The following is a 26,516-nucleotide window of genomic DNA, read 5'->3' on the forward strand; positions in this document are numbered from 1 at the left end:
CATTCTCCATATTAAATTTGAAAGCGTCCTCGCTGCCAGTGGCAGAGATTTACACTACACTATGTGTGTTATGGAGAGGGAGAAAAAGACAACATTATAGACACTCAAAAAAACCGTGATTATTTTGTAATACATTTTTTGAGTAATTGCCCCACAAAGCTCAGAAGTAAGTGGACAAACTTCATTGTTTTTAATCCTCGAGTCATTGACAGGCGACAGGTTCCTATTTTGTGCCAAGTCTTTATTGTGGCCACCTTTTGTTGCTGTTTGTATATGGATATGACAGCCTTACATTTTGTCAGCAGTAACAAAAAAGCATCTTGTTGTAAGCGCTCTGAAACATCACGCCATCTTTACACATTGAAAATTATTTGCCTCTTTCCTTGAGTACTTTTCACTTGGCTAGACCTTACTGTGGCTTTTATCTGCTTAATTTGACCTGAAATAAGAGGAAGCAGCTTTTGTTCATTAGGCAATTACCCAACTACTTTAGAATCTGAAAATAGGGCCCTATGAATAAAAATAGCTAATTTCTAAACAAAATTCATGTGATAATTTTGTTAATCACGTTAAATGAAAACCGATAGTCTGCACTCTAATCACATCTTGATTCTTTCACTTCATATCCACTGTGGTGGTATACAGAGGGAAAAAACAAACTGCGTCAATGTCAAAATACTCTAACGGTATGTTTATTTTACTGTAGATATCCAATAGTTACAGAATATATAATTTATGCACGCCTCCGTTTTCATGAAGTGTCCACGGGCACACAAATTCTGAGAGCGTGGGAGGACAAGAAATGAGACCTCAATGGCAGAAATGCCTTTTTGACTGATATGTGAAATCTTTCAGAGATGTATCAATCATTAGTTAAATTGCCTCAGCTCTTCACTCTCTCTTACTTCACTTAGTTCCTTGTACATATTCAAGTTTTCTCTCTTCTCCTAGTAAGGTTTGTTTTGCAGTATCGTGTCAACACACAGACCCAATTTACAATTAGCTCACTGTCAACAAGGAATTTTAAACAGATTAAATAATACTCTAAGCTGTTGCATGGGTCTGTTGCTTACAAACTCCATTTTTGTGAATTTAAACTTCTTTTGTCAACAACAAATGTTTTTGTGTCCCCATGTGAGCATATAAATTGACAGGAAACGGTATCAACTCCTTATTGACAGAGAAGTTCTTTATATTCGATTTCACTGACTATTTATTTAGTTTTTATTTTTTTTGGAAAGCATACTTTCTGTCTGTGAAGCCAGCTTCTAATATGGCACTGATACAGCAGAACTATATCTTGGAGTTCTTATGCAACATTAGATGAATATGCATTGTTTGTATCCGGCTAACTGAAAAGATAAAAACAATAGGTTAATATTTTAATCTACAGCATGCAGTCACATGAAAAAGGGGCTAAATACTAAAAGCTCAGTTGAAAAACAAAAAATAATAATAGCCATAGTGTGTGCACAATGCTCTTCATCACTTTAATGGCTTTAAATGTCACTCAGTTTTTTGTGGTGATAATCAATCTTTTTTTCTTCCATTGCGAGCTTTCAGCGCGTGGGCTTTATTGTTCTGATTTTTGTTCATTTTTCGGTTCTAGAACATGATTTTCTCTTTTGTTGGATGAATGTTCATCTTTTGTACCTTATCAGTCGTGGAAAGGGGGCACTGAAACTGAAAGGCATTGAAATTGAAAACCACAAATCACGGTTGAGGGGGTGGGGAGTTTAATGCAGGCCATGTGAAAACAGAAACGGAGAATGTTGAGCTAGCCCCGGTCCATTAGCTGTTCCTCCTAACAACAAAGACTAAACTAATGACATAATACGTTTCAGTGCTCAACAACAACATGCAACTCGACAGTTATCTCTACAGTACGCTGCTCGACTGACAACTGTAACCAGTTATTGTTGGAAACAAACAAAACAATAAGATGCTATACTATGTGGGATAATGGCTATTATGATAACATGCTCCACAAATCTAGCATATCGCTTGTATTAGATGTTTTCAAACTGCTGCTTGGGCTAAATAACCACACTGCATCTTAGTAACATTTTGATGGGTTTAATGTAAGTATAATAAATCCTTGCATCTTCATCTCCATGTTTGATTTTAGTATTTGCGGGTTTCCAGTCAGCAAACAGATCTGTGTAAATTGGACCCAGGAGTTCTGTGAGCTGTCAGATCTACTAAGATTTTCATATCATATCATGTAATTTGAATCAAAATGAAAGAGTGCATAAAAACAGTGATGTGTAGTGAAGTCAGTTTCCAGCAAAAGTAAACACTTTTTGATGCTTTACTCGTTAAATGTTCTGCCAAGGTCTAATAAATGCCCTGCACTTACCATCCGCAACAAAATGCTCTGGCACATGGAGGGTGACCTTAACAGTGAGGGGGCAGGAATCCTGCGTAGCATAGACAATGGCAATGACACATGTGCTGATAGTAATCAGTGTCAAGGTGACCTTATTTAGAGGACTGTGTGGATGGCCTAAAGGGAGAGAAAGAGAAAAAAGTAAAGGTAGACAGTTTAACAGTGGCCCTTTTGTTTTTATTAGAGTCTTAAACAGGTGACAGGACCATAATACACACAGCCACACAAACGTTTAACAAAATCATCTCGTTTTGCACTGTCCTTTGCTGAAAAGCCCTCCTCAAAGCCTTGAGAATGCAATTCATTGTACTGCTGATTTATGAATCCAACCCTGTTTCAAGTTTGGCCTGTGTAGATATGACTTGGGTTAACACTGCTTCTGCACACCCCAGAATCATTTGCCAGTATGATATATGATCTTATTGCTACTGACAGGGTTATAGATTGGTTGTTTTGGTTGCCCTTTGGCTCTGCCAGGGATCTTATTTCCAAGCTAAGGTATAGGAAATGAAATTAGCTGCTTAACCTCTGTCTACAGATATTTATCATGGGAGAGAAGTTGGCATGTTAAACGGAAGCTTACTGGGATGTGTGTAGGATAAGGTGATGATAGAGTAGCTTTGGAAACACTGCTCTAATGCGTTGAACAACCTGAAAATAACTCTTGTACTTTCTTAAACCAGTCACAAGAAAACATCACGTAATATTTCAGAATCTGCAGGCTTCAGAACTGCGTGAATAGCTTCTAGGAAGGGAGCTTCCCAGTGTGTATCCTGCGCTCTGCAGGTTTGTTGCAAAAGTCAATAGAAATGGTACAACTGCTCATGGAAGTCTGTTCTCTGCAGTAGAACTCATCACACTGTTTTGTTCAAATAAATAAATAAATGAATACATTTGTTTATATATTTATTAATTTCAATGCCCAATAGCTTCCACAATGGGAATCGACTAATGCTCTGTGTGCTAGTTAGAGGTATGTTACTACATCATTTAGTACCACTGAAAAACACAGCCGTGTACAATTGTTCTGTGAATGCCAATTTCAGCTTTCCCCATATAACGTTTGACTGATCACATTCGCAGTGTTCAAATGGTCAAACAGACTGAAATAAAACAAAGCAATATCATAGAAAAGAAAGTTTCACCAGTATTCCCCTGTGGAAAGGCACTTTAATCTTGACAGAAGCTTGGAGATAGTGAAATGCAGCTCAAGGCCAAACAAGGAGACAAAGTTAGGGTAATGGATTGACCCACACCGACTTGCACGTCTTACTCACTGTGATGGCTTTGTGAAGGGATAGAAACAATGGTTGTCTACAGAAATAGTGGCTGAGCAGCTAATGTCAGTGGGGTGCGGGTGGTGTCACTGGGCTTGTGAAGGGTTCCCTCAATTACTATAAAAGCTTACTGAGTAGACAAAAGCATGCGCACTCACGATGGCAAACACTTACATTATGGTCACAAACCAAGCATCCTTTCTGTGCTCAAACACACGCATAAAGTCACATGTAAATTTTAACTGAATGCACAAATACAAGGAGTGCACTAAACTCTTTATGTTTACTCTCATTCGCCTCCCCTCTGTCCATCATCTAATGAAAGAGCTACCTTTTTATACAGGCTGTAACTTTAACACAGGTCATGGCCATGGATTTTATTTTCCTCCAAGCTGTAAGGCCACAAAGACTTGATAATAAAATCTGTCAGACCAAGATGTCAGTTAAAGTAAAGACGCCTGTTCTAGGGCATTTACACTCACAGGCAATTAACCATTTTCAGAACAGTTGTGGTTAATTGCATGTTCACACTGGACCATTCTGTGTTTAAATGTATGTAAACAGGAAATGTAATGGTAGGAAATGAAGTGACAGAAGGCTACAGAGCCAATTACAGGGGTAGGTTCATTCAATTCGTTCAATTCGTTCTTGTCCTTCATTCCGAAAAACGTTGCAATTATCTAAGACCATATGCACATGCTTGATATCTGAAATCTACCCAGCTGCTGTCTCCAATGTACAGAAAAATAGAGACATTTAATTGGAGAATCCGCTTTTAGATGAATTATATATCTGCAGTTCTATAGAGTTAAGAAGTTTTGTTTGTTTTCAAATCGTACATTTCCTCTCTTTTATACTTCTAATAGAAATCGCAATTGGAAAAGCAACTAAATTGCTTTTCTAATTGCTTTTAGATCCTATTCCCACACCAGAGGGCTTACAACCAAATTAATAAGATTATAAAGTGGTGTGTGATTTATTGTCCTCTTGACCTAGTGTTGTTTAGGTGAACTGCAGACACAGGGTTTAAAAACATCATGATTTTCATCATTTTTGTCAGCTACCTTATAGATATACACAGACTATGTAATTCATATACACACAAATCCAAACTCTTCACTATCACATATCACTATGGGAGAGGAAGTTGAAAATCATGCATTCAAGTTATGTGACTCAGCTTAGGTCATCACAAAACTCCCATTGACATCAGCTCATATGTCTGCTTTGAATGTCATTGAGCTGTGGAACAGCACTCCCAGCCCCACTGGGAACATACATGACCCCTTCCTACTTCCAGCTATGCTGACAATTCCGGAAATGACTAGCCTCATTTGACTCAGCTTTAATGTTCTCTCCCATCATTCCCTCTTATATTCAAATGGGATAAGGCTGGCGTTCATTTGTTTTTGTATTATACTCCCTTTTGACTTTAATGTCTTCTCAGCAGCGCGCAGTGGCTAAGAGGGTCTCCTGCTGAGTAAGTTAATGTGTAAAAAATGTACGACATTTATTATAATACACCTGAGTTTCTTCCCACCTTTGCTGCGCCTTCGTCCTCTGTGCTGCTCTGTGTAAAACTTCATTTGGTTGTCATCTTCAGGCTCTGATCCCGATTCCCCTTGAGGACCAAACACACCTCCAGCCTCTGGTGGTGAAATGTAAAGACAAACAAAGGCAAAAATAAATCTAATTAGAATCATAATTCAGTTGATTGTTTGTTTTTCAGATATAGAAAATATAATGCAGTCGGGGTACAAGCAGTTATTCAACCTTTGGGTGTTGTGTATATAGAGCAGGACATAATATATTTTTACAATATGGACACAACAGTACACAGATTTTTAACTAATCAAATTTCCACTTCTTACCACCTTTGCTGCCACTCGTGGTTTGATCTGTTGGTGAGTTGTCAAGTGTTAAAAAGACTTTGGAGCTCAATTTTCTAATCATATTAGGTAAAGTGTGTGCATATTTGCATGTCTGACTCTGAGTTAGAGTGACAGCAAGAGCAGGGCTGTGAGTTAAGAGGCTTTGTTTATTACTGCTTTGGCACTGCAACATCAAAATACACACACGCACACGCACGCACGCACGCACACGCGCACACACACACACACACACACACACACACACACACACACACACACACACACGAGGGCTGACACACAGTGATAACAGTCAGGGATTTGCAAAGTGTAAAACCACTGAAGGATAACATAACATAAAATATCTGTAAATGGCTTCAAACTACAGTCTCAAACCAGATTAAAAAATGTCCAGTAGACGGTTTATGTTAAATATCTTTATTATTGTACCACGCACATTCTTTCATGTATCATTTAGGTTTAGTCATAAAAACGATCTTATGCTAATAAGATCCAGATTTCCTCATGGTTATACATATGTTTTGCTTGTATTACCCAGAGGATCACAGTGATTACACTTCCTAATCTCCTGGAGTAGAAAAAGAATAAAGGACAGAGTGAAAATCAATGCTTGTGATGACCATAAATACACATCTAAGAAAAAACGTTTCACTCGATGACTATGAGTTAAAACAAAGACAAAGAACAAAATTAGGATAAGTGCATTATGTCAATACACTTATTTTTATGATACATGAGGACAGCTGATAATGACACAATGACAAAAGCATTTACTTTTCTGCAAGAGACAAAAGCTTTATCCCCACAGGAATATGACTTTTAAGTCATATTCAAGCATTCATAATTGTTTCATTCCTGGTATATCATTAAGAAAATGCAGTGCAACGTGGATGAAGGGGGTACTTAGAGTAAAATAGTTCTTGGCCAGCATATGGTGACAAATTGATCATTTCGCATAAATCAAGTCAAATGACAGCTCGCTTGTACGTCCCTTACAAAAGTGACCGCAAAATATATATACAAAATTAATTGGATGCATTCCAGTCACAATTTAAGTGTCAGTGTATAAAGTACAAAAGCTTGGTTATTCTGAAAAATTGATGGCTAAGGAAATTGATCAGGGGCTTGGATGCTCTCAATTTAGGGATGTCACATTGTGTTAAGACTAAGCTGGAGGATGGTAAGTTTTTTTTTTCAGAGAGTAAAGTAAGCAAAAGCGAGCAAAAATAAGTAAGATAATAAACTAACACTATTATGAAGATATGGTGAACTCTTCATAGTGAAAAACAAAGTAGACACCACCCACCACAGGCAAATAAAGAGAAAAAAAATAGGCGCAGGAGCAACTCATAAGAAAGTATACAGATCTAACACTGTTTATCATCTTGAAATCTAGTATTTTTTATAGATGTCATTAAGTCCTTATTACAATAAGGTAGATTAAAAAAAAATCCTTTCTTCCTTGTTCATTGGACACAGTCAGAATTTCAAGGCAAGTGCTGAGCAATGTCAGGTGAAATAGACTCCTTCATTCACTTCATTAACATTATGTTACAGCTCATGAACATTTTCGTGCATCATAAAAGATTTAGACATGATTAAAAGGTCTATCAAGTCTGTGTAGAAAGCATACACTGAAAACTGTAATCATTCTTTTGGTCTCATGCACTTAAACAAGTCTAGAGTTGAGTTGGAATTCGAGTATAAGTCTGGTGCTGTTTGGAGGGTGAAGCCAGGGCAATGTGCTGTAAAATTGGTTCTGGATTTATGCATAGTCTTAGAACATGCCCAAAAAGGTGGTAGAGGAAGAAAAGACAGGGAGTGTACTGTATTTCAGGTAGGTCTTTTCTGTTACACCTAATGAGGAACAAGTGTAATTTATTGAAAAGTAGTAACACATACTGTCTCTATGCAATATTTATGCATATTATTTAAAACCTGTGTATGTCTCCTGGGCCTTAGGTTAAAGCAAGTCAAATTTTAATATATAATCTCTTCTGTTAGTGCATTTATTAAATGCATGAATCTTTTTGCCCACTACACTAATTACATTTTAATATGACTTGGTTTCCATTTGAAATTTATTGGAGATGCAAATAAAAGATTAGAGACCTTGTTCCAGTGATAAAGGAGAATCTTTAAAGATGTGTCCCAGTCACAACCAAATTTTAAAAATGCATCTGACTCATGACTAGAAATGTTGATGTGTCATTGTGGTGGATGTAATGCCTTTAAAGGTAAGTTTTAACACAGTGATGTCCTGTTTATTAGTATTAAATTTATTAATACTAATCAAACACTGGTGTTACTTGCATAAGTTCTTCAATCTAAATGCATTGTAGGCTCAAGTCGTAAAGTACAAGTTTCTACAGTAGAACCATTGTCGCCATGTTTTTTTCTAACGTATTTAAGTATATCAACTTACCACAAGTCATAGTCTTTGAAGAAATGAGAATAATGTAGTGGTGTGGATTGAATGCATTATAAAAACAGGTGCAGAATAAAAGAGAGTCTGTGTTTTAATTTTACCCCTCTACTTATCTTTGTCCTATCCACCCTCACAATTTTAAGGTGAGTGTTTCTTCTTTCTTTTTCCACGTGGAGTTCAATGTAAAGACCGTCTTGAGGTAATATGCTGAGCATAGCAGGACAGCGGCTTCCTGCCCTGCTTTGCTTAAATCATTGCTCCTTTTTATAGGTGGTACCATAATGTCCCATCTTTGAGCTCTCTGGGGTCATAAAATGCGTGCCTTCTTGGTTGAATGGTTAAAAAGGGCAATATATATTAGAAAGGTGAAGAAAGTGCTGGCCTTTCAGAAGATACGGAAAACATTCCCGGTTATTGTTTTTTTTTTTTTTTTTTCCTATCAGGACATAGCCTGGGCTCTGCAATGCCCTATACCGTTATTGCTATGAAAGCTGCTTTGGCACTTTGTCATTTATGTCCCATTAAATGAGTCATTCAGTGAAGGCAAACAGAGTCAAAAATGTCTCAGTGTCCTTTAGTTAGAAAGAAAGTTCAGATTATGTAAAGGTGCTTCAGGTCTCCACTAATCTCCTGCTGTTCCCATCTCAACTTTGAATGCCACTTGAAGTAATCACTAGAAGAATGAATGTGCTTCCTGCAGTTTTCAGATTTGATTTGGACGTTGAGTAACTTTGAAAAAAGGAAAAAAGTGCTTCTTCATAAAAATATCAATTGCCTCACACTGTGAAATCTATCAAATTGACTGTTTGATTAATAATGGACCCTTTACAGAACCAGTTTGCACCATACTGGTTCAGAATCTTTACTTGTAATTTCTGTCAGATTGGGATGGGACTTGGAGTTTCAAATTATCCTCTATTAGTGTTCCCTATAGTAGATCTGACTTAGCAATGTTCATTAATGGCAAAAAAAAAAAGATTAGGACTGCAATTTCACTGTTATTCATGTGAGGTTTATACAGTTTTTTGAAACTGGGAGAAATACACACAACTGTGATGAAAAACAGATAGAAAGAAGCAAAATCAGTGGATAAAAGGAAATACTGGTTACAAAGGGACTGTCACTAAAATGTAAACGAATAATCAAGAGACAGGGATTTTCACACTGCATTAGCAGCTCAGTGAACATCAAAATGAATTTCAAGTTTAATAACTGCACAGTCACAACTCTCTGAACTCTCTGAACTCTCTTTGTTTGGTATTATAAAGTGGTCAGATAGTGCTTTCATTTATTTTAACCCGACCCTTTGTGAAGTATAATTCCTTTGCACCTTTTGTCTGCTATCAGTGGAATTTTAAAAGAAAGCGGAGCAGGTTCTGTTTGCCCGTCAAAACCTTCTTCATTATTTCATAAATACAAACTGTTAAGAGGTTCAGACATGCATACATTTTATTGAGCTTAGTATTTAAAGTGAAATATCAATTTTTCCCTCAGTTAATATGGATTTTCATGGTTTAAACTGTAATAGCTATTCATACCATTAAGGATGCAGTGACATTGCACTGATCGCAAAAAGGTGTGCTGACAGGCAAAGTACGTGTGCAATCCAAATGACAGTTAAATAGTGCTTCCAGGCTAAGGCACAGATTTGATAAATAACACACACAACAATATGTCTGAAACAAGGTGCACAAGTCTTTGAAAATCTGGCCCTTGGCATTTTCTATTTCACTGCTTCTCCTCCTTTTCCACTACACTTCTTCTTTTGTCAGTTCACTTTTTCCTGTTTTCATCTTGCTTTTCTCTCCCTCAGCGGTAATGCCTTCAAAATCAAGTCCCATAAAAACGTCAGCACCCGGCACTGTAACTAAACTCCAGCATGACTGTACAACAAATTTCAATTACTCGGGTAGACCAATCTTACTTTTACCACCCATTTCACAGTCCCCAAGTCCATTACATAATTTCCGACGCCTCTCTTTGTCACATCCTCAGTTGGCATGATCTGTTTTCCCTCCATCTGTTTTGCTATAAAAAAAAAAAAGAGCACACAAATAGCACACTAATTTTACTGTCAACAAGACTTTTTTTGGCCAATTTTTTATGTATTAAGGTCAAGTTTAAAAAGTTTTATTGTCACAGGCACAGTAAAACTAAACACATCAGTTCCCATTTAAATTACTGGACAATTAAATTATTATTTTAGCAGTTGCCCTTCACAGAAAGCTTATAAAAATTTTAACTTCTAAATTTTCTAATAAAAAAGAAACAACAAAGGTCCAAGAAATTTATAAAAGCACAAGTAATACATGTGCATACAAAGAAATTAGTTAAAGACGCCAGATATAACTGAATTGTACCTGTGCCTTGTGCAAGTTTACAAACAGATCTTTGCAAATTAGTGCCATCCATCTACTTATCCATTCATCCATCTGATTGTCTGTCCATCTGTCCTGCCAGAGTTCAACACCCACCATGAGTGAGTATGACTTACTGCCGCAATGAACCAAGCTAATGTTACAGTTCTACAGGAACCAAATGGCCCATAACTTCTGGCCAGACACCCCGTACTTCAAAGCACCTTCCACAGAATAACCCGAGGGACATGGATTGCATCCCTTATCCAACTATACAAAACACAAACTGGATGTGCAAGTCCCACATACCCTCAAATACTGTATCCTTGAGAAGATGAAGAGCTGGTCCAGTGTTCAACAACCAGGACAAAAACTCCCTACTGAATCCGAGGTTAAACTAATGGTTGAACTCTCCTCTCCAGTACCCTGCCATAGACATTCCCAGAATGGCCGAGGAATGTGATCCCCCAGTCCCCACCCTCCAATCCCCTTAACTCTTAAACAGGGAAACCACAACCCTAATCACTATCCAGAGATACCACACCAGTGTCCATGCTATGTTGCAGCAATGTGTCAGTCAGGACAGCCAGAACCTTAGGCAATTTTCATGCACCCCAGGGGCCTTGACACTGAGCATGTGTTTACTATATCAGTGACATGACCCCCAGAGCGAGACAAGTCGTCATCCTTGTCCTTGTTCCATGGTGTCACTAAACTCCTACGTTTTTGCATTAGCCACTGCCAGAGCTAAACAACATTTGGGCTGCCGGTACTTCTCAGCATCTCAAGAGTCCCACAGGTTCATAAAGGGAGCCTGAGAGCTCTCTTCACCTCTGGTGTCCACCATCTGGTTACAGAAATACATGCATGACAGGTAAAACAGATAGAACATAGAAAATGGTCCAGTTGGACTCAATGTGCCAAGTCTTCCTTGGAACGTAATCAAAGCTCTGTTTGAGGGGGAATTTAAGATTTTGTGGATCAGTGCTGCCTAACTATATGCTTGGGTACACCAGGTCTGTCCAGCATCTTTACCTGCCACTTTATCCAACTCAGCACCAGGTGGTGATCAGTTCACAGCTCGGCACCTCTCTTATCAATGTTTCCCGAGCTTGCTCCTGCACACCCGCAAGCCATCCACTCATCTAAGTCTACGTACAGTATTTAGAGTCAGCTGTGCACTTTTGTGCTAGCTCATGAATCATTCTGCTGGATCATTGTTTACTGTGCTTCTGTGTCCTCCTTAGTGTCTTGTTCAAGGACTCAGTCATCCTGTCTGTGAAAACTACCTGCTTTACCTCATGGAACTTTCAGTTCACAGCCAGATAAGATTAGTCATGTCAACACAAACACCTGCTCCTCGCTGGTAAATTGCTCTGTCTTGATTCTCACCTGCCCTCCCACTCTCCATCACAAAAACCCACGTTCAATCGGATTGCAGCCTGCTTTGAATTTGACTTGTTCTGTTTCAATCCGCTTTTTTAGTCTGGAAAATTCTCATCCATGACAGAAACACCCTTCGACAATGGTATGAGTTTTCACATTGCATAGTTTCTACACTCGAGGGCATTCTGCAGCTCCCTTCTTGGCAACATGTGTTTGGAACGCCAGAAACAGAACTATCAGCTGATCCAAGCTGGGCCAGGGCTGATGGTAAATGAGTAATCCACAACTTGTTGTGACAAAAAAACAAGGTTATTTTTAAACTGCACTGTCATATCATTTTAGCAAAGACTCGGGACGTAACTTCACATGACAAATGTTGGGAAGGCTGTTTATATTTTATATGTCTAAAAGTCAGATTTTTAAATCACCAAATATCAGTATCAAACATTCATTTTCCCTTTTTTTCAAGACTTTGAAAGAATACAATACTTTTTCAAAGTATTATTCCTTATCGTTTCTTCACAAAGACACACACACACACACTAATACATATATATATCTTTAGGTAAGTGCGTAGGAAATTTAATAAAAATGTGTGAGATTAAGAGAGTTGAAACAGTGATTCGTTTTCATTAAAATGTTAATTTATACATGATAATAAGAAAAATATATTCCTGGCAGAGAAAGTTTACAGAAAAAGGTCAGGCAGAGAATAAAAATAAGACTAGTAGATAAACAAAGAAAAGAAAGAAACAGTAGCCATAAACAAAACAACTGTGAGAGAAAAAGAAAGTTAGGTACCACATTTATACGCTGAAGTGAGGTGATTTGGTGTTAAGAAGGTTTAAAGGGAAAAGGGAGAATAAGGGAGACAGTGTGATTAGCAAAGAGCACACTCACATGTGCGCGCGTGCACAGTGGTTTTATAGAGAACAGACAGTCCTGGAGTGAGAATGATTAGTGAGATGAGCAGATACTGGAAAGCAGGGAGGTGAGGTGATGAGTTCAATCTGAACAGTAAAAGCTAATAATCTTCTTCAAGGGACGATGGCACATCACACCCTGGAAGAATGCTACGATACACTAAACAATACAAGAGAATAAAAGACTTCCACACTAGCAAAAATAGTGACACATTTCTGCTTCTGGAAATGAAAGTGAAAGATTAAGGAAGCAATAAGACTGAACTAAACTGCAGTACTCCTGACATTACCAGGATTCTTTACTTACAGACTTTTTCAGTGTCCTTTGCATTTGGTTAACCTTTGGCACAAGCACCAGGTAAAGAAAACTATTTTTCCAATTTGCAGTAATACACTTTTTGAGGGAATGGTATTTAGGACCTCTCCACCCTACAGTATATCTTGCATTTGAGAAAAGTCTGAAGTAGGACTACACATAACAAAGACACCTAACCCCACACAAAACTGCACCAAACAACCGTACCAGGAAACCTCCCCAACCTTCCATGTGCCTGGGATGTCTCAGAGGGAGGACCTCAAAGACCACCAAATGACCACAGTGAAACCTCCATGCATCCAGTGTGACAAAATACCCATTAAGCGGACCATAAAAACCCAATTAGAATAACAAGACCTACAGTGCATTAATTTAGATCTTCAACTGGCAGTTGTAATAGCTACTTAATTACTAAAAGAGTCTATGCGGTTATGTCAAAAAAATCTACAGCTAAGTAGAAGAAGACCATCATTTGTGGGCGGAGTCTGATTTTCTAGAGTGCTTGAACTAATAGTGGATGAAAGCAATGAAACTTTTATCATGAGAAGACAACAGAGCCTAAATGCTAGGCAAATAACTAGATGTACTACACTAGGGGTTGGCAACCTTTATTATCAAAGAACTATTTCTGAGGAATTTTTCAGGAAAGAAAAAATAAAATTGCATGCAGCTGAAAAAACAAGTAAAATGAAACAAAAACCCCATTTGATTATTATAATGTAGGTGATATAGCTGATTAAGTTTAAATTAACATATCAGCATTACTAATAGGTGTAAATAATTAAAAAACACATGTGACTACTCAGCAGGGGACTATTTATGTTTATTTGATACTTAGACTTTGCCTTTTGATTGCAATAATACAGTGTGTTGCTGTAATTATGAATAATAGAAGTAAAATAATAAATTTTGAATTTTTTTTCAGACAAAATGGAACTACTATGGAATGAAATGGAAGCAAGGAAAACATATCTATTAGGTCTACAAGCAATGCGTTTGTGCAGTTGAATCAAATTAAAAGTATGCTTCTTTGTAGGGCTGGGCCATATTATACCGTTCACGGTAATACTGGTATAATGTTAGGAAACGATAGGAAAATGAAATATCGCGATAGAATGGGAGTAAAACGCGCATGCGCAGTGCCTTTGTTTTCATACGCACATGGCCGATTGTTGAGTGAAACAAATGAACCAGAATTGGTTTGTAAAAATGGTGCAACTTCAGTGATGTGGAACTGGTTTGGCGTTTGTCCGTCAGATACACGACAAAGCACATTTTTTTTGCAGAACATGCAAGCGGCCGTCGTTATTGTCGTATTTGTCGGACTTAGGCTACGTTCACACTGCAGGTCTTAATGCTCAATTCCGATTTTTTGATCAAATCCAATTTTTTTGTCTCCTCGTTCACACTACAAATAAAATGCGACAGCAAACGCGCTCTAGTGTGAACGCTCAAAGCGGCCCGCATGCGCAAAAGAAGATGTCACACACAACGCGCTCTGTTTAGACCAAGAACAAACAGTATTGTTTGACTGATGGCCGTTAATATAAAGACTTCGGACTTTACGTTTCCCAATTTTTGCTTTAAGTTATTTTGTTATTTACATAATAATGTAAATAACCTAATAATGATCCTTATTGCTGTTTAAGAGAGGAGCGGTGCTTCAAAGGATAGCTGCAGATTTCTGTCAGAATCTGCAGATTATACAGTACAAATAAAATGTTTACGTTGTCTTCCCAACAGTTTCACTGACATCTACACTGGATGGCTAGGAAGCGTTCGCGATGTCTTCTCGGGCGCTGATAATTGGCTTCAGTCTTGTGTCGGTGACGTAAAAGGCGGATTTAATGCGACTTGACCGTTCAAACAGCAGTCGCTTTCTAAAACATCGGATATGTATCGGATTCAGTACCACATACGAAAGTGACCCAGATCGGATTTGAAAATATCGGATTTGCGCCGTTCACACTGTCATAGCATGATCGGATATGGGTCGCATAGGGTCAAAAAAAATCGGATTTGATGCGCTTTCGCCTGCAGTGTGAACGTAGCCTAAGATGCTCTTAAATCTGGGAGTAATCTGGGTCCTAAACTCCGTATCTTCAGGTCAAACGAACACTGCAGCATCACTGAGAGTTTAAAAACTGTCTAAATTCTTTCATCTTTAATAAAACGATCAGCATTGCTGCTTTACCAGGTGTAACTATGAAGTTTAACTTCCAGGCATCCATGAAAACAAAATTTATTACATTTAACGGAGTTAGAAGTTAGCAGGAAGCTAGCGGAAGTTAGCTCGCTAGTTTCGCTAGTTACCCAAGCATGATATAGCATGTTCTGACTGAGAGATTTCTGAATAAATTCAAACGTACAGCTCTGCTATCACTTCCAACATAAATGAAGACGGGAAACTAAACAGCAGTGACGTTTGTAGGGTTACTGAAGTTGGGCTAGCTGCTATATAATGATGTGCTACGTGATCGCTAGCGACACAGCTATGTTAGCATGACATAAACAGTGAAGCTGGAGGACGAACACTAACACTTTTCCACTTATAAAAGTTAACGTGCCTGATAGTTAGAGACAAATGCAGTCGCATGGCAGGATGCTGTAAACGGACCAAACTTCAGTCAGGAGAACAACTGAGATAATCCATCCACAATACGAGGTTAGTCATTAATATACTGCAACAACATGGGAATAGAGCAGCTGCCAGAGAATTCAACATTAATGAATCAATGGTACAGAAGTGGAGGAAGCAAGAAGAATGAGTTTAATAAAGTTTGATTTATCTGACTGCTTTGTTTCGCTTAATGTGCCTTATAATCCCGTGCACCTTATGGTCCGAAAAATACGTACTGCACACTGCAGTTTAATGTTGCAAAGCACCTCTTTTTAACTTCAGTGGATATTATACATGGTTATGCTCAGGATATGTCAGCCCATTTCTACTGGAAATGCCTTTTGGTTAAACTTTCAGCAAGGAATTTGTATTCGCACTGTTAAATTTTTATATAGCTTTAATGTACATAAAAACCAGCTTCTTGTTTAAGTGAAAATAAAAGGAAGGTTGTCTTTTTGCACTAGTAATGTTGTGGAGTTGTATTTTGTCTTGCATCAATTATATCGTCAGTTATATCGTTATCGCAAATTTTCAAATATATATCGTGATAAATATTTTTGGCCATATCGCCCTGCTCTACTTCTTTGTAAATAAATAAAGAATATAGCAATCTAACAGCTGTAAAAATCAAAAGTAAAAAGAAGAATATTTAATAAAATAGACAAAGACACATTTCAATATATTCTGGCTAAAGTTCAGCTGCAGTTCAAGCATACTTGCAAGCCACCGGTGTTGGTGGTGAAAGGAATAAAATGTGTGCATGTACTTTTAAAATGTTTAGTAGACAGACTCAGAATTAGCCATGATGAAGAAAGGTCCATGCTGGCCACTGAGGTTCAACAAAATGAAAAGTTTAAGGCAAAATGTGACTCTCATTTAAGTTCAGCTATAGTTCCTCCACTCCCTCCATTAGTCTCTCCAAATGTTCGGTCTCACGCTCCCTCCTCTCCTCCAGCTGTTTGGATATATCTCTATGGCACATCTAGTGTATGTTACTAACTTCCAGAACTATTGGGAGGCTCTATGATCTGCCATTGCTGTAAAAGACAAAAAGATTCATTGGAGTGAATGGAGATGACGTGACTGTTCAATTCAGCGGTTCAGATGGTGGTACTAACAAAAAGACTAGAGGCCAAACTGGAGACGGCAGAGTTAAGGATGTTAAGATTTTCACTGGGAGTGACCAGAATGCACAAGATTAGAAATGAATATATTAGAAGGAAAGCGCAACTTGAGTAGTTTGGAGAAAAAGTTAGGGAGGCAAGGTTGAAATGGTCTGAACTCATGCAGATGAGGGTTAGTGTGGGTATATCGGACAAAGGTTGTTGGATATGGAGGTGCCAGGGAGGAGGAAAACAGGAAGATCACAGAGAAGATTTATGTGTGCAGACAGTTGGTGTGACAGATGAGGATGCTGTCAATAGGGTGAGATAGACAAAGATGATTTGCTGTTGCAAACCCAAAAGGAGTTGTTGTTGCTTCCGGAAAGAAGAGGAAAAATAGGTAAAGGATTTACTGGGTCTGTCTGGTCATAAACTACAAGAAAGCTACGACAGTGCAAAGAAAGCTGAAGAGAACAGTGTATGGAATCTAACTCATTAGCTGAGTAGCCAAACAATGACTTTAAAATATTCTTCCACTTGAAAATTTTCGTCAACATAGATGCATGTACCTGCTCTATATGTTTACAGGGTAGCTTTAAAATGTAATAACAGTATACTATATCATGTAGCAATCCTAACTGACAATATAAGGTTAAGTGTTGCTTTTCTAGAATACCGTTATACAGACACAGATCAATAAAGACAGTCCTTCACTCTTTCAATGTGAGGGAGCACCAGTTGTGAGAGAAGTGACCTTTAATAGGTCAGGGTACACTTGTCAGTGTTAGTTTAAAAGCAAAAGAAAAGAAGAAGTGAGAGGGGAATAAACAGATGTCAGCACTGTAGCTGATTTACAATAGCTAGGATGAATGGTGACAGGTGTGTAAACAAATACTCTAATTTATACTTTGCAATCGTATGATGCATTTGGCTTCAGTTAGATTCCCGTGACTTTGGGAGCAAGACAAATTGACCTGACTTACTGCTTATGTGTGTACTGTAAAGTACACACTGCACTTTTCTGTAGGTAGGATAAGATATTGATGCTCTGTGCACAAGAAGTGTGCCTGTGAGTAAGCTGAGCTGACAGAAGAACCAGTCCCCACATGGCTCAACAACTGGCAATCACATTAAAACACAGCTGTATTCAGCAGTTAGACTGTGTAAGACCAGCAAACTAAATATTTTCAGCTCAAACTCAATATAAACTGGCATCCACATTCATACAAAAGGGAAAGTATGTAAATCTGCCATTTATAATGCAAAAGGCAAACGCAAATGTAAGAAGTTGCAGTCATTTGATTTAGTTTCACAAGAAAAGACTTAAAGAAACATGTATGCAAGAGGATAAAAACATTATAGTTTATAGCAATTATAGAAATCCCTTGCAAGTTTGATATAGGTTGCATTCATTTAAAAAAACTGACCGTTCTTCATTGTTTAAGGATCAGGAAGAAAGGCCTGAGGTGTTCCATCCAGCTACACAGCACCAAGCAAAAGAGATTCAGTTATATAAATTAGAAAATCAGAGAGATAGGAGGGAATCCAGATGGTACAATCTATGATTTAAACTGTTTGGTTTCGGTCCCAGTCTGTCTATTTTTAAGGAGAAACTGTATGTTGGTAAAGGATGCCCACAGGTAAAGTGATGGTGGGATGATGCTTCTCTCATTCATTTTTCTTGTATCTCTCATTCTCCCACTGTTCTGTTAGCACATTCAAAATATTCCCAATCAATACTGCTCCACTCTGCTGCTGGTGGTTGTACCTCTAAGAACTGCACAAACACACACACACACACGCAATCCAATTACACACACAAAAAAAAAAACAGGCCTGCTGATAAGTTATTACAGAGGGCATTGCATTATAAGTGCCACTGACACATTTTACAGCCTAAATTTATGAGTTGCTACCTGATAAAATGGAGAGAAAGGACTTGAAAGGGTGGGAGGCTTAACAATGTACCACTTGGCTCTTGCACACAAACGGTTCAGTGTTTGTGCACTCATCTCTATATATTTTTTAATTGTATCTAACCAGCATCAAGAGCATACCAGCCAATTTAAAGCTAATAAACAAACGGTAATTTGTAAGGAGACCAGTCAGGGAATTTAGAGGTGTTATTATGGAAAAGGTGAGATGGGATTTGAGCTGGGGCTGTGGGCTGAGTAATTTTAGATGAAGGCCCTTGGCAGCTTGCTGTATTCCGATTCCTCATCTGTTACTGGCAACACAGTGCAGAGCACAGCCATTAAGGTTAAAACATTATTGGCTTGCCACTGTAGCTATCCTAGGATACCCCTTGTTGTCTTTATAATCATCCCTGATAGAATTAACACTTTTATAATAAGTTAAAACTTAGCATACAGCTGATCCAGAATCCAGTGCTCTTAGTTGGTAACCTGGATATAAAGCACAGTTTTATACTTCTGTAAGGTAAGGGCAATTTTATTCAGATTTTTTTAATTAGAAATTGAAAACATATGTCATTTGCTTTAGGTAAACATATTCATGTAAACTTCCATGAAAGCGCAAAATAGCCCCAAAAGTCCCAGACTGCTGGAATAAGGCTGAGATCTGAACGCTCACCAATCCATGACTAATGTTTTGGGGTTTTTTTCTATCCAGGTATTCTTTTGCTGCAATGGCAGTGTGTTTATTACCTGCTGTAGGAAAAAAAAAAGCCATAACCAATGAGACACTTTCCAGATGATATTATAGATCCAAAAAGAGCTTGAGCAGAGCTTCCACCGTGTTATTCAGATGGCTGTAGATACATACTGTTGTATTTTTCCTCAAGACATACTTTATACATAGTGATGACAATTTAAAATAAAAACTTCAGTCAGCTTTTCTCCATTTCCCTTCTTTAAGAATGGGTCTTGACTGCCATTCTTCAAATGAGACCATTTATGATGAGGCTTCAGCAAACAGTATATGGATCAACCGATGGGCCAGATCCAAGTCCTGTGTCAGATCTTCACCGTATTTTTGTCCTATTTCTTAATGATATGACTTTTAGATGCTGCTCATCTGCTGTAGATAGTAGATTCACATTTCTCTGAAAACAGTCAGGCACCGGGCACCTAAAATGAAAGACTTCCAGAAAGCGGAGAGACCCTCTGCTCAAGGTCACTTTAAAAAATGTGTTTCCTTGGAAGTAAAAATACAAGGAAAATATAAAGAAAGGAGGGGTGGCTCAAGACATTTGCACAGTATTTTATATGTTTGTGATTTTGCTGATCTCTTCAAGCAATTTAGCTACTTTAGTTATATTTAGTTACGTAAAAAAACAACAACAAAAAAACTTCCTTTATGACTCACAATAAGTAATAGTAATGCATCTTCAATAAGAGTAATGCATCTTCTTTTTTTTTCTTTTTTTTTGTCCTGTTTGGATCTATAGCCATCAGAATTGTTGTCTTAAGGCCAAGAAAGATGCCAAGCGGATTTATTTTACCAAGTGGATCATCGTGGCCTTGCCATATTGGTCCATTTGATTGACCTTTATTATAATTATGAATTTATTTTATTTTCGGTTGCTACAAACGGGACAGACATGACTGGGGGATAGGACAGGAAGAAAGAATGAAAGAAAGAGAGGGAGAGAAAGAAAACCAAAGGGGAGAAGAGACGGTGAGAAAGGGGGGAAGAAGGAAAAAAAACAAACAAAACAGCTGGATCACCTGTATGGAGAAAAAAAAAACAGAAGAGAAAGCAAACAACAAAGAGCAACATAATAAAAAAACAGCACCATCACAATAAACTAGCTAGCAGTAGATAACAGTAGATACTAAATATTAAACGATATTGTGCAGCACGCAAGATAGACAGCGTACAATGTGCTTTGAGGCAGCAGCCAAGAAAGGTGTAGTCCGCGTCTGTGAACACCCGTGTGTACACCTGTGTGCATACCTGTGTGGATCAGCATGCTTGTATTCCAAAGGTTTCTCCATGTAACGATCTGCTAGGGAGTGTGGGGAGCCATAGCCCCGTCCACCAGGGTATGAAGCAGGTATGGAGGAGATCCAGGCCCCAGATATCCAGAGGCCCCAGAGTACAAGGACCCGAGGGGGGGGGGGGGACCGTGCCACCCTCCTGGGAAGAGCTGAGTAGAGCCCCAAACAAAAGGTTACCCCGCAGCTACGGAGCAGAGGCCAGAGGGGGTTGCAGTGGCGTGCCCGCGGGTTCTGCCGGCAGCCAGCTGTGCCAGAGAGGACCGAGCTTCAGGCCCAGAGGCCAGAGGGCATCCCACCCCCCGGAAGGAGCCCAGCCGGGCCACAGGCGCCCAGCCCCGCCAATCGGCCACCAGGAGTGAGCCGGTACATACAGGAGTAATGCATCTTCAATAATTTCATGATGTGGCCTGATGACATACCGATTTAAAGCAATCCTAAAATAAGCAGGCGAGTAAGAAAGTGAAGCTGTTTAGAGGTGGGAAGTAACAAAGTTACTGATATGAAACAGTTACTGCTATGTAACAAATTCTACTTATGTACAGTAACAAATACTTTTTACTGTACATAAGTAGAATTTCAGATTTGTACTTTAGTATTTATTTTTCTGTCAGCTTTGAATTTAACTGCACACATTTTAAGACAAATATCTCCACTTTCTACTCCTGATATTTTGAAAATAGGCTTGTTACTTTAGGTTTAATGCATGTGAATTGAGTTGGATTTTTTTTTCATGTCACTGTGCACCTCAAACTGGTTTGAACCTAAATGAGTGGAACAATAACAATAACAATCCTATTGGTGTATCCATTATTGGTGCTTATCACACAGAGCAAACTGAAATAGGCAAAAAATATAATTTAAGCGTCATTTATAGCACTACACTCAGGGCTTAATGATGAACTGTGGCCAGTGTTTGGTTGGTTGCAACACTTTCGTCAAAGCAACAGAAGGGGAATGAGCAAAAAGGAAGTAGCATTTTTAAAGTGGCAGGTGATTTCAAATGTAGCATTTCTAACTACTCAACAAATCACAGACACACAAACTGTTTCTGCGCAGTTTGTCATACAGTGTTTCAGCTAACTAGAGGTACACGGTTGCTTTATTTCCCAGGGAGAGAAAAGAATGAGTGATAACCACTCAGGGATGTAGGAAGGAGATGACAGGAGAGGAAAAAGAGAGATTATTTTTAGACAGTCATTTTAGAATAGACATTTAGAGTTGACTGTGGTGAAGTTAACAGTGATGTTGATCACTGTACGTGGACTGGTGGTGAATGGCTGTGGTGTTCAAGGTCAATGTTAGGTTCCATCAAAGGGAGCAGACAATTACATTTAAGCTAACAGTGCTGATTACATTCACTCACTGAATTCTACCTACATACTAGCTTTATGGTGTCAGTGGCTTGGAAATCAGCCATGGTAGCTCATGTAAAAGTAGCTTATATCTTACTGAATTAAGTTTGCTAAATCCACAAAGAAAAATGAATCTCAGTGAGGCAGCAGCAAAGGTCATCTGCAGCTTCTACATGAAGCTCATACTGAAGCTTAAAATCACAACCATAGAAATTCTTTTTTTGTAGAAATGACTGATTTTTTTAAAGTGACTCTTTTCCCCACATTACTACAGTACAGTGGTCCCTCGCTATAACGGGGTTCACCTTTTGCGGTCTTGCTGTTTTTTGTGTGCAATTTTGCATGTTCTTTTTTGTTTGTTTTGGTTTTACGTACATACATACAGCGGATTGTGTTCTGCATCCTGATTGGCTGTAGACCATTGTCAATCAATCTCACGCCGTGTCTCCTATACGGTACAGAGCACGTTCAGCTTGTCAAATTTACCTAAATCTTCAATCGCTAGCAGTGTGACTCTGAAGTGCTGTACTGTATGTTTGTAAGTTTTCTCCTCAACTATCACAACAATGTCAACGAAATGTTTTATACCGTCAAAGGCAACCGCCTCTCTCTGAGAAAAGTGTGTAAAGTGTGTAGTGAGGGGTTTCACAGCCTTAAAACATCTATAATAATTACAAAAAAATAAAGTTGGCTACTTTGCGGATTTCACCTATTACAGGTTATTTTTAGAACGTAACTCCTGCAATAAACGACCACTGTACAACCAACCTGTCAAATCACACTTTTGACCCTTGACTATTAATATTCCTGGGTAGGTGTGGAGGTAAAGTCACTCATGTAGGCAAAAGCAAATAGAAGAACTTTTCTTCATGTTATTTTATATTCCATTTGTTTTTCTCTGCTTCCGTTCTACATAACAGATGTTTAAGCTGTGTGAATTAATTAGAATTAGAATTTTGAAATAAAGCCTATTGATATGACAGCGGCGGTTCTGTTGGCAGTGTACAAAAAATAGCTCCTGGAAGAGTTGTTACTTTTACACCAATTCCATTTCAGAACTGGTGCTTCTTCACTTTCACTTGAGTAAAGACGTTGACCCATTTAGAGTATTTTTTAACACAAGTATCAGAACTTCAACTTGAGTGCAGAATGTCTTATACTATTACCACCTCTGCCTGTGGTTTCAACACCTATGATCTCCATTTGTGTAATTTTATTTGGTTCTCCACCTTCACTTTAACAAGACAGAGCACCCCAAAATTATACAAGTTACTTTCACAGTCAGCAATAGAAAGCTACTGGTCAATTGAGCATGGCGGTTTTTGTTACTACTTTTTATGCATGTGAGGTTTATTTTTTGTGGAGTCTATAAATTATACATAACCTTGATTTGCTAAAGAATATGAACAAAGTCTCTTACGTGTTTTTTCTTTTCTCTCAACAATAAAATACCAGCATAGATAATAAAAAAAAATGCTCACATCCAAAAACAACCTGCAACCTGAATATTGATGCTGCTGCTGTAGGCAACATCAAAGAATATCCCCAGACTCTTTGACTCAAACTATCAAAGACTGTGGTTAGTACTAAGTAGTGGTACTGACAGATTATAGCAAAAGGTGGGCTATTAAAACAATACTTTAGAATTTGCTATGAGTAAACTTAACAGCTTGATCTTTGGCTGCCTTTATTTAGTTAGAAAATGCATTTGAAAATAGACAGGGGCAGTAGTAAATATGTGAACAACATTTCAGGACCTACATCACACCCACAACCCACAAGGGCACATTCCTTAAAGAGAAAGGTCGCTCAGGTTATCGCTTCAGCTCAGGTTTTACCTTGTTTTCTTAACCAACCAGGCAGCCACTGGTAAATGTGGATAAACACATTCAGAACAATATATACAGTCAAATCAGTGATCTTCAACGGATCATTCAGTAACGATATCAATTAACACTTTGCTAAATAAACTCTTAAAATTGCTTCTAAGCTGAATGACATTGTTGTACTCTCCACTGAACTTTATGTTTCTAATAAATACAGCAAAGTACAACAGACTTTCACTACAAGCATTTATTTTTAGGCAACAAACCAAATTACTAAAATTAACCCATTAAACCAGTATCTAACAACAAAGTCAAGAGACATTCAGCTTAACAAATATCATTAGTTTCTCTTTATGGTAAGTAACTCTGAAGCTTAAAACGAGGCAGCAAGGCATCTGAACCAAGTTAGGGCCTGAGTTGTAAACAGCAGAACAAACAAAGACAGGGTCTTTGCTGATCATCAACTATAAGTCTGAACTTCATTTAATCTATCATCTTACCCCAGCAAAGATATTTTGTAGCAAATTTCTAAAATTTCTAAAATAACTCTCTTTTTCTAATTACTTTGATGATTCTGATCAATATATTGGACATTAATCTGAAATAATATCCTACATTTGCACAGCCCTTTAAAAAAGGGCCTGAAAAGCTTACTAATAACTTTTCAGAAACAACAAAGGACATAAAAAATATTTGAAAACTTAATGAGTAATACATTTTAATAGACAGTGTTTAAACGACCACCTACAGTATGAATAGAGGATAACTTAGAGAAAAAGGAAGTTGGTCAGTTGTGTTGACAGAAAACTGTGTGATATAGGTGGTCTCTTGCTGGGTCTTTCACACAGAAAACACAGAGTGTTTTGACTTGGCAGTAGATCAGCTGTATGGTTTGCTGTAGAGAAATCCTAGGGGCTGCACACCCACAGCTGTAATCACTGTGTTTTGTCTGCACTGAAGATTGAAGACTACTGAAAGTGGAGCTGAGCACAGAATGAACTCAAGAACCACGGAACACAAACTCTCTGTCTTTCTCCTTATGACACACACACGCACACACACGCACGCGCGCAGGCAACAGCAGAGAACTACTTTCATGTGCTACTTCAAAGCATCAATTAAACAGAAGAAAACCTAGATAATAACCATAAGGTTATCCTCTTTGTAATGAGCCAAAGTATTCGTTGTGACACATCAAAACACCACACCGCTTCTAGCCAGCACATGGAAATGCATTAACACCACAGTGGGGAATAGAATGTGCCGCGGTGCATGCAAATAAGGGAGGAAGTTTTTAAGGACAAATCTTAATATTTGACGAAACCACAATGCGTTGTGACTTCAAAATGTTAATGCTGTCTACATCAGAGCAATGAAGTTTACATACACCAGTTCTAGTTCTTACAAACAAAAGTGTCACCCTGTAGACCTACATACAGGCTTTGAAAAGAGTACTAAGGAATGCCTGAGATGCTATTCTCATATATATATTTCTTGAAATAAAGATGGCTTGTGCCTTTTTTTGTTGTTGGTTTATTTATTTTTGCTATTTTGAGCACTACAGCACGTGTCCACTAGTTCCATCATGTTCAAGAGAAGACTTCAAACCTGGTGAACTGTCTGTTAAAGCAATAAAGTTCACCTGTCTCTTTATACCTTTGGAAGAACTTTTCCTTTGGTGGGGTTGCCCTTCAATTAATTGGGGCTGCAAAGGTCCTTTTAAAGAGGTGCCTAGATGAGTTCACCAAATGGTGGCACAACACTGGTAAAAGACAAACAAACAAACAGCTCAGTGTCTATCAGTGTGTTTGGAGACACCAAGTATCTCCAGAGCTCCTCTTTTCCAAGCTACTGAAAAAAGAGCATGCATGGTTAGCATGTCTACTCTTCCTTTTAGACCCGCTATGTACATCATGTCTTGTATTCAGAGAGAGATGCATGAAGAGGAACGTGCAATACATATCAAGGGTTTGTTTATGTATAAATGGGCTCTTTTATCAGAATGGCTTCCAAAATGGAGCGTGGCTTTCCATGTGTCACCTTGTTTTGCTGTGCGTTATTTGCAACTGCCGCGATTCATTAAACGTGTCTGCGTAAGGCATCTGACTCTGTTCATTCTGCATGAGTTGACCCGGTCACACAAGATTTCCTTCACAATACACACCAGAAGTCTCTCTTTGGAGGAAAGGGTAGCAGCTCGCAGCACTTAAATTCCAGGTCATTAGATCCAGTGTTTGTAAGGCATATCCAGCATATCTTAGTAGTACAATGGCTAGTGCATGCAATAAATTTTCTCAGGTGAAAAAAAAGAGATCATTTGGGTGTATCAGATAATTAACCTTTCTTCATAGCAACACTTCTTCAAACTCAGAAGTCTTAATAGCTTGCACAATGCAAGCATTGAGGTCATTGTGTGTAATACTATTGTTGACTTGTATCTGTGTGAAACATGGTGAAGAAAACAGGAGTTTGGCAAAGATGCTCTTAGACAGATTTAAAGTACAAGATAGATCAATTTACTATCTGCAAAAGGCTCCACTTACCATATAATATTCTAAAAAAAAAAGACAATTTAGATAGCTGCAAGCTAAACACATGTTTTGCTGATCATAATTTTCTGCCATCACCACAAGAGCAAGTAACATTTAAATTAAAGAGAAGAAAAAAAAATTATCCAGATCAAAGTTT

At 38.2% G+C, this 26,516-nt stretch overlaps 1 protein-coding gene across 1 annotated transcript in view; it reads right to left on the reverse strand.

Moving 5' to 3' along the window:
* astn2 (astrotactin 2) overlaps positions 1-26,516 on the reverse strand; it is a 290,807-nt gene that overhangs the window by 159,678 nt on the left and 104,613 nt on the right. The window contains exons 5-6 of the mRNA XM_086300869.1: positions 5,207-5,314; positions 2,360-2,506 (exon numbers count right to left, since the gene is read on the reverse strand). Coding sequence (XP_086156995.1) covers positions 2,360-2,506; positions 5,207-5,314 — 255 coding nt within the window. The remainder of the gene's footprint in view (positions 1-2,359; positions 2,507-5,206; positions 5,315-26,516) is intronic.

This window comes from Aulonocara sp. 'chitande type north' Nkhata Bay, linkage group LG7 (assembly GCF_057382095.1).
Source record: "Aulonocara sp. 'chitande type north' Nkhata Bay isolate Kocher_YH1m ecotype deep benthic linkage group LG7, A_spYH_male_GT1.1, whole genome shotgun sequence".
Classification (NCBI taxonomy): Eukaryota; Metazoa; Chordata; class Actinopteri; order Cichliformes; family Cichlidae; genus Aulonocara; species Aulonocara sp. 'chitande type north' Nkhata Bay.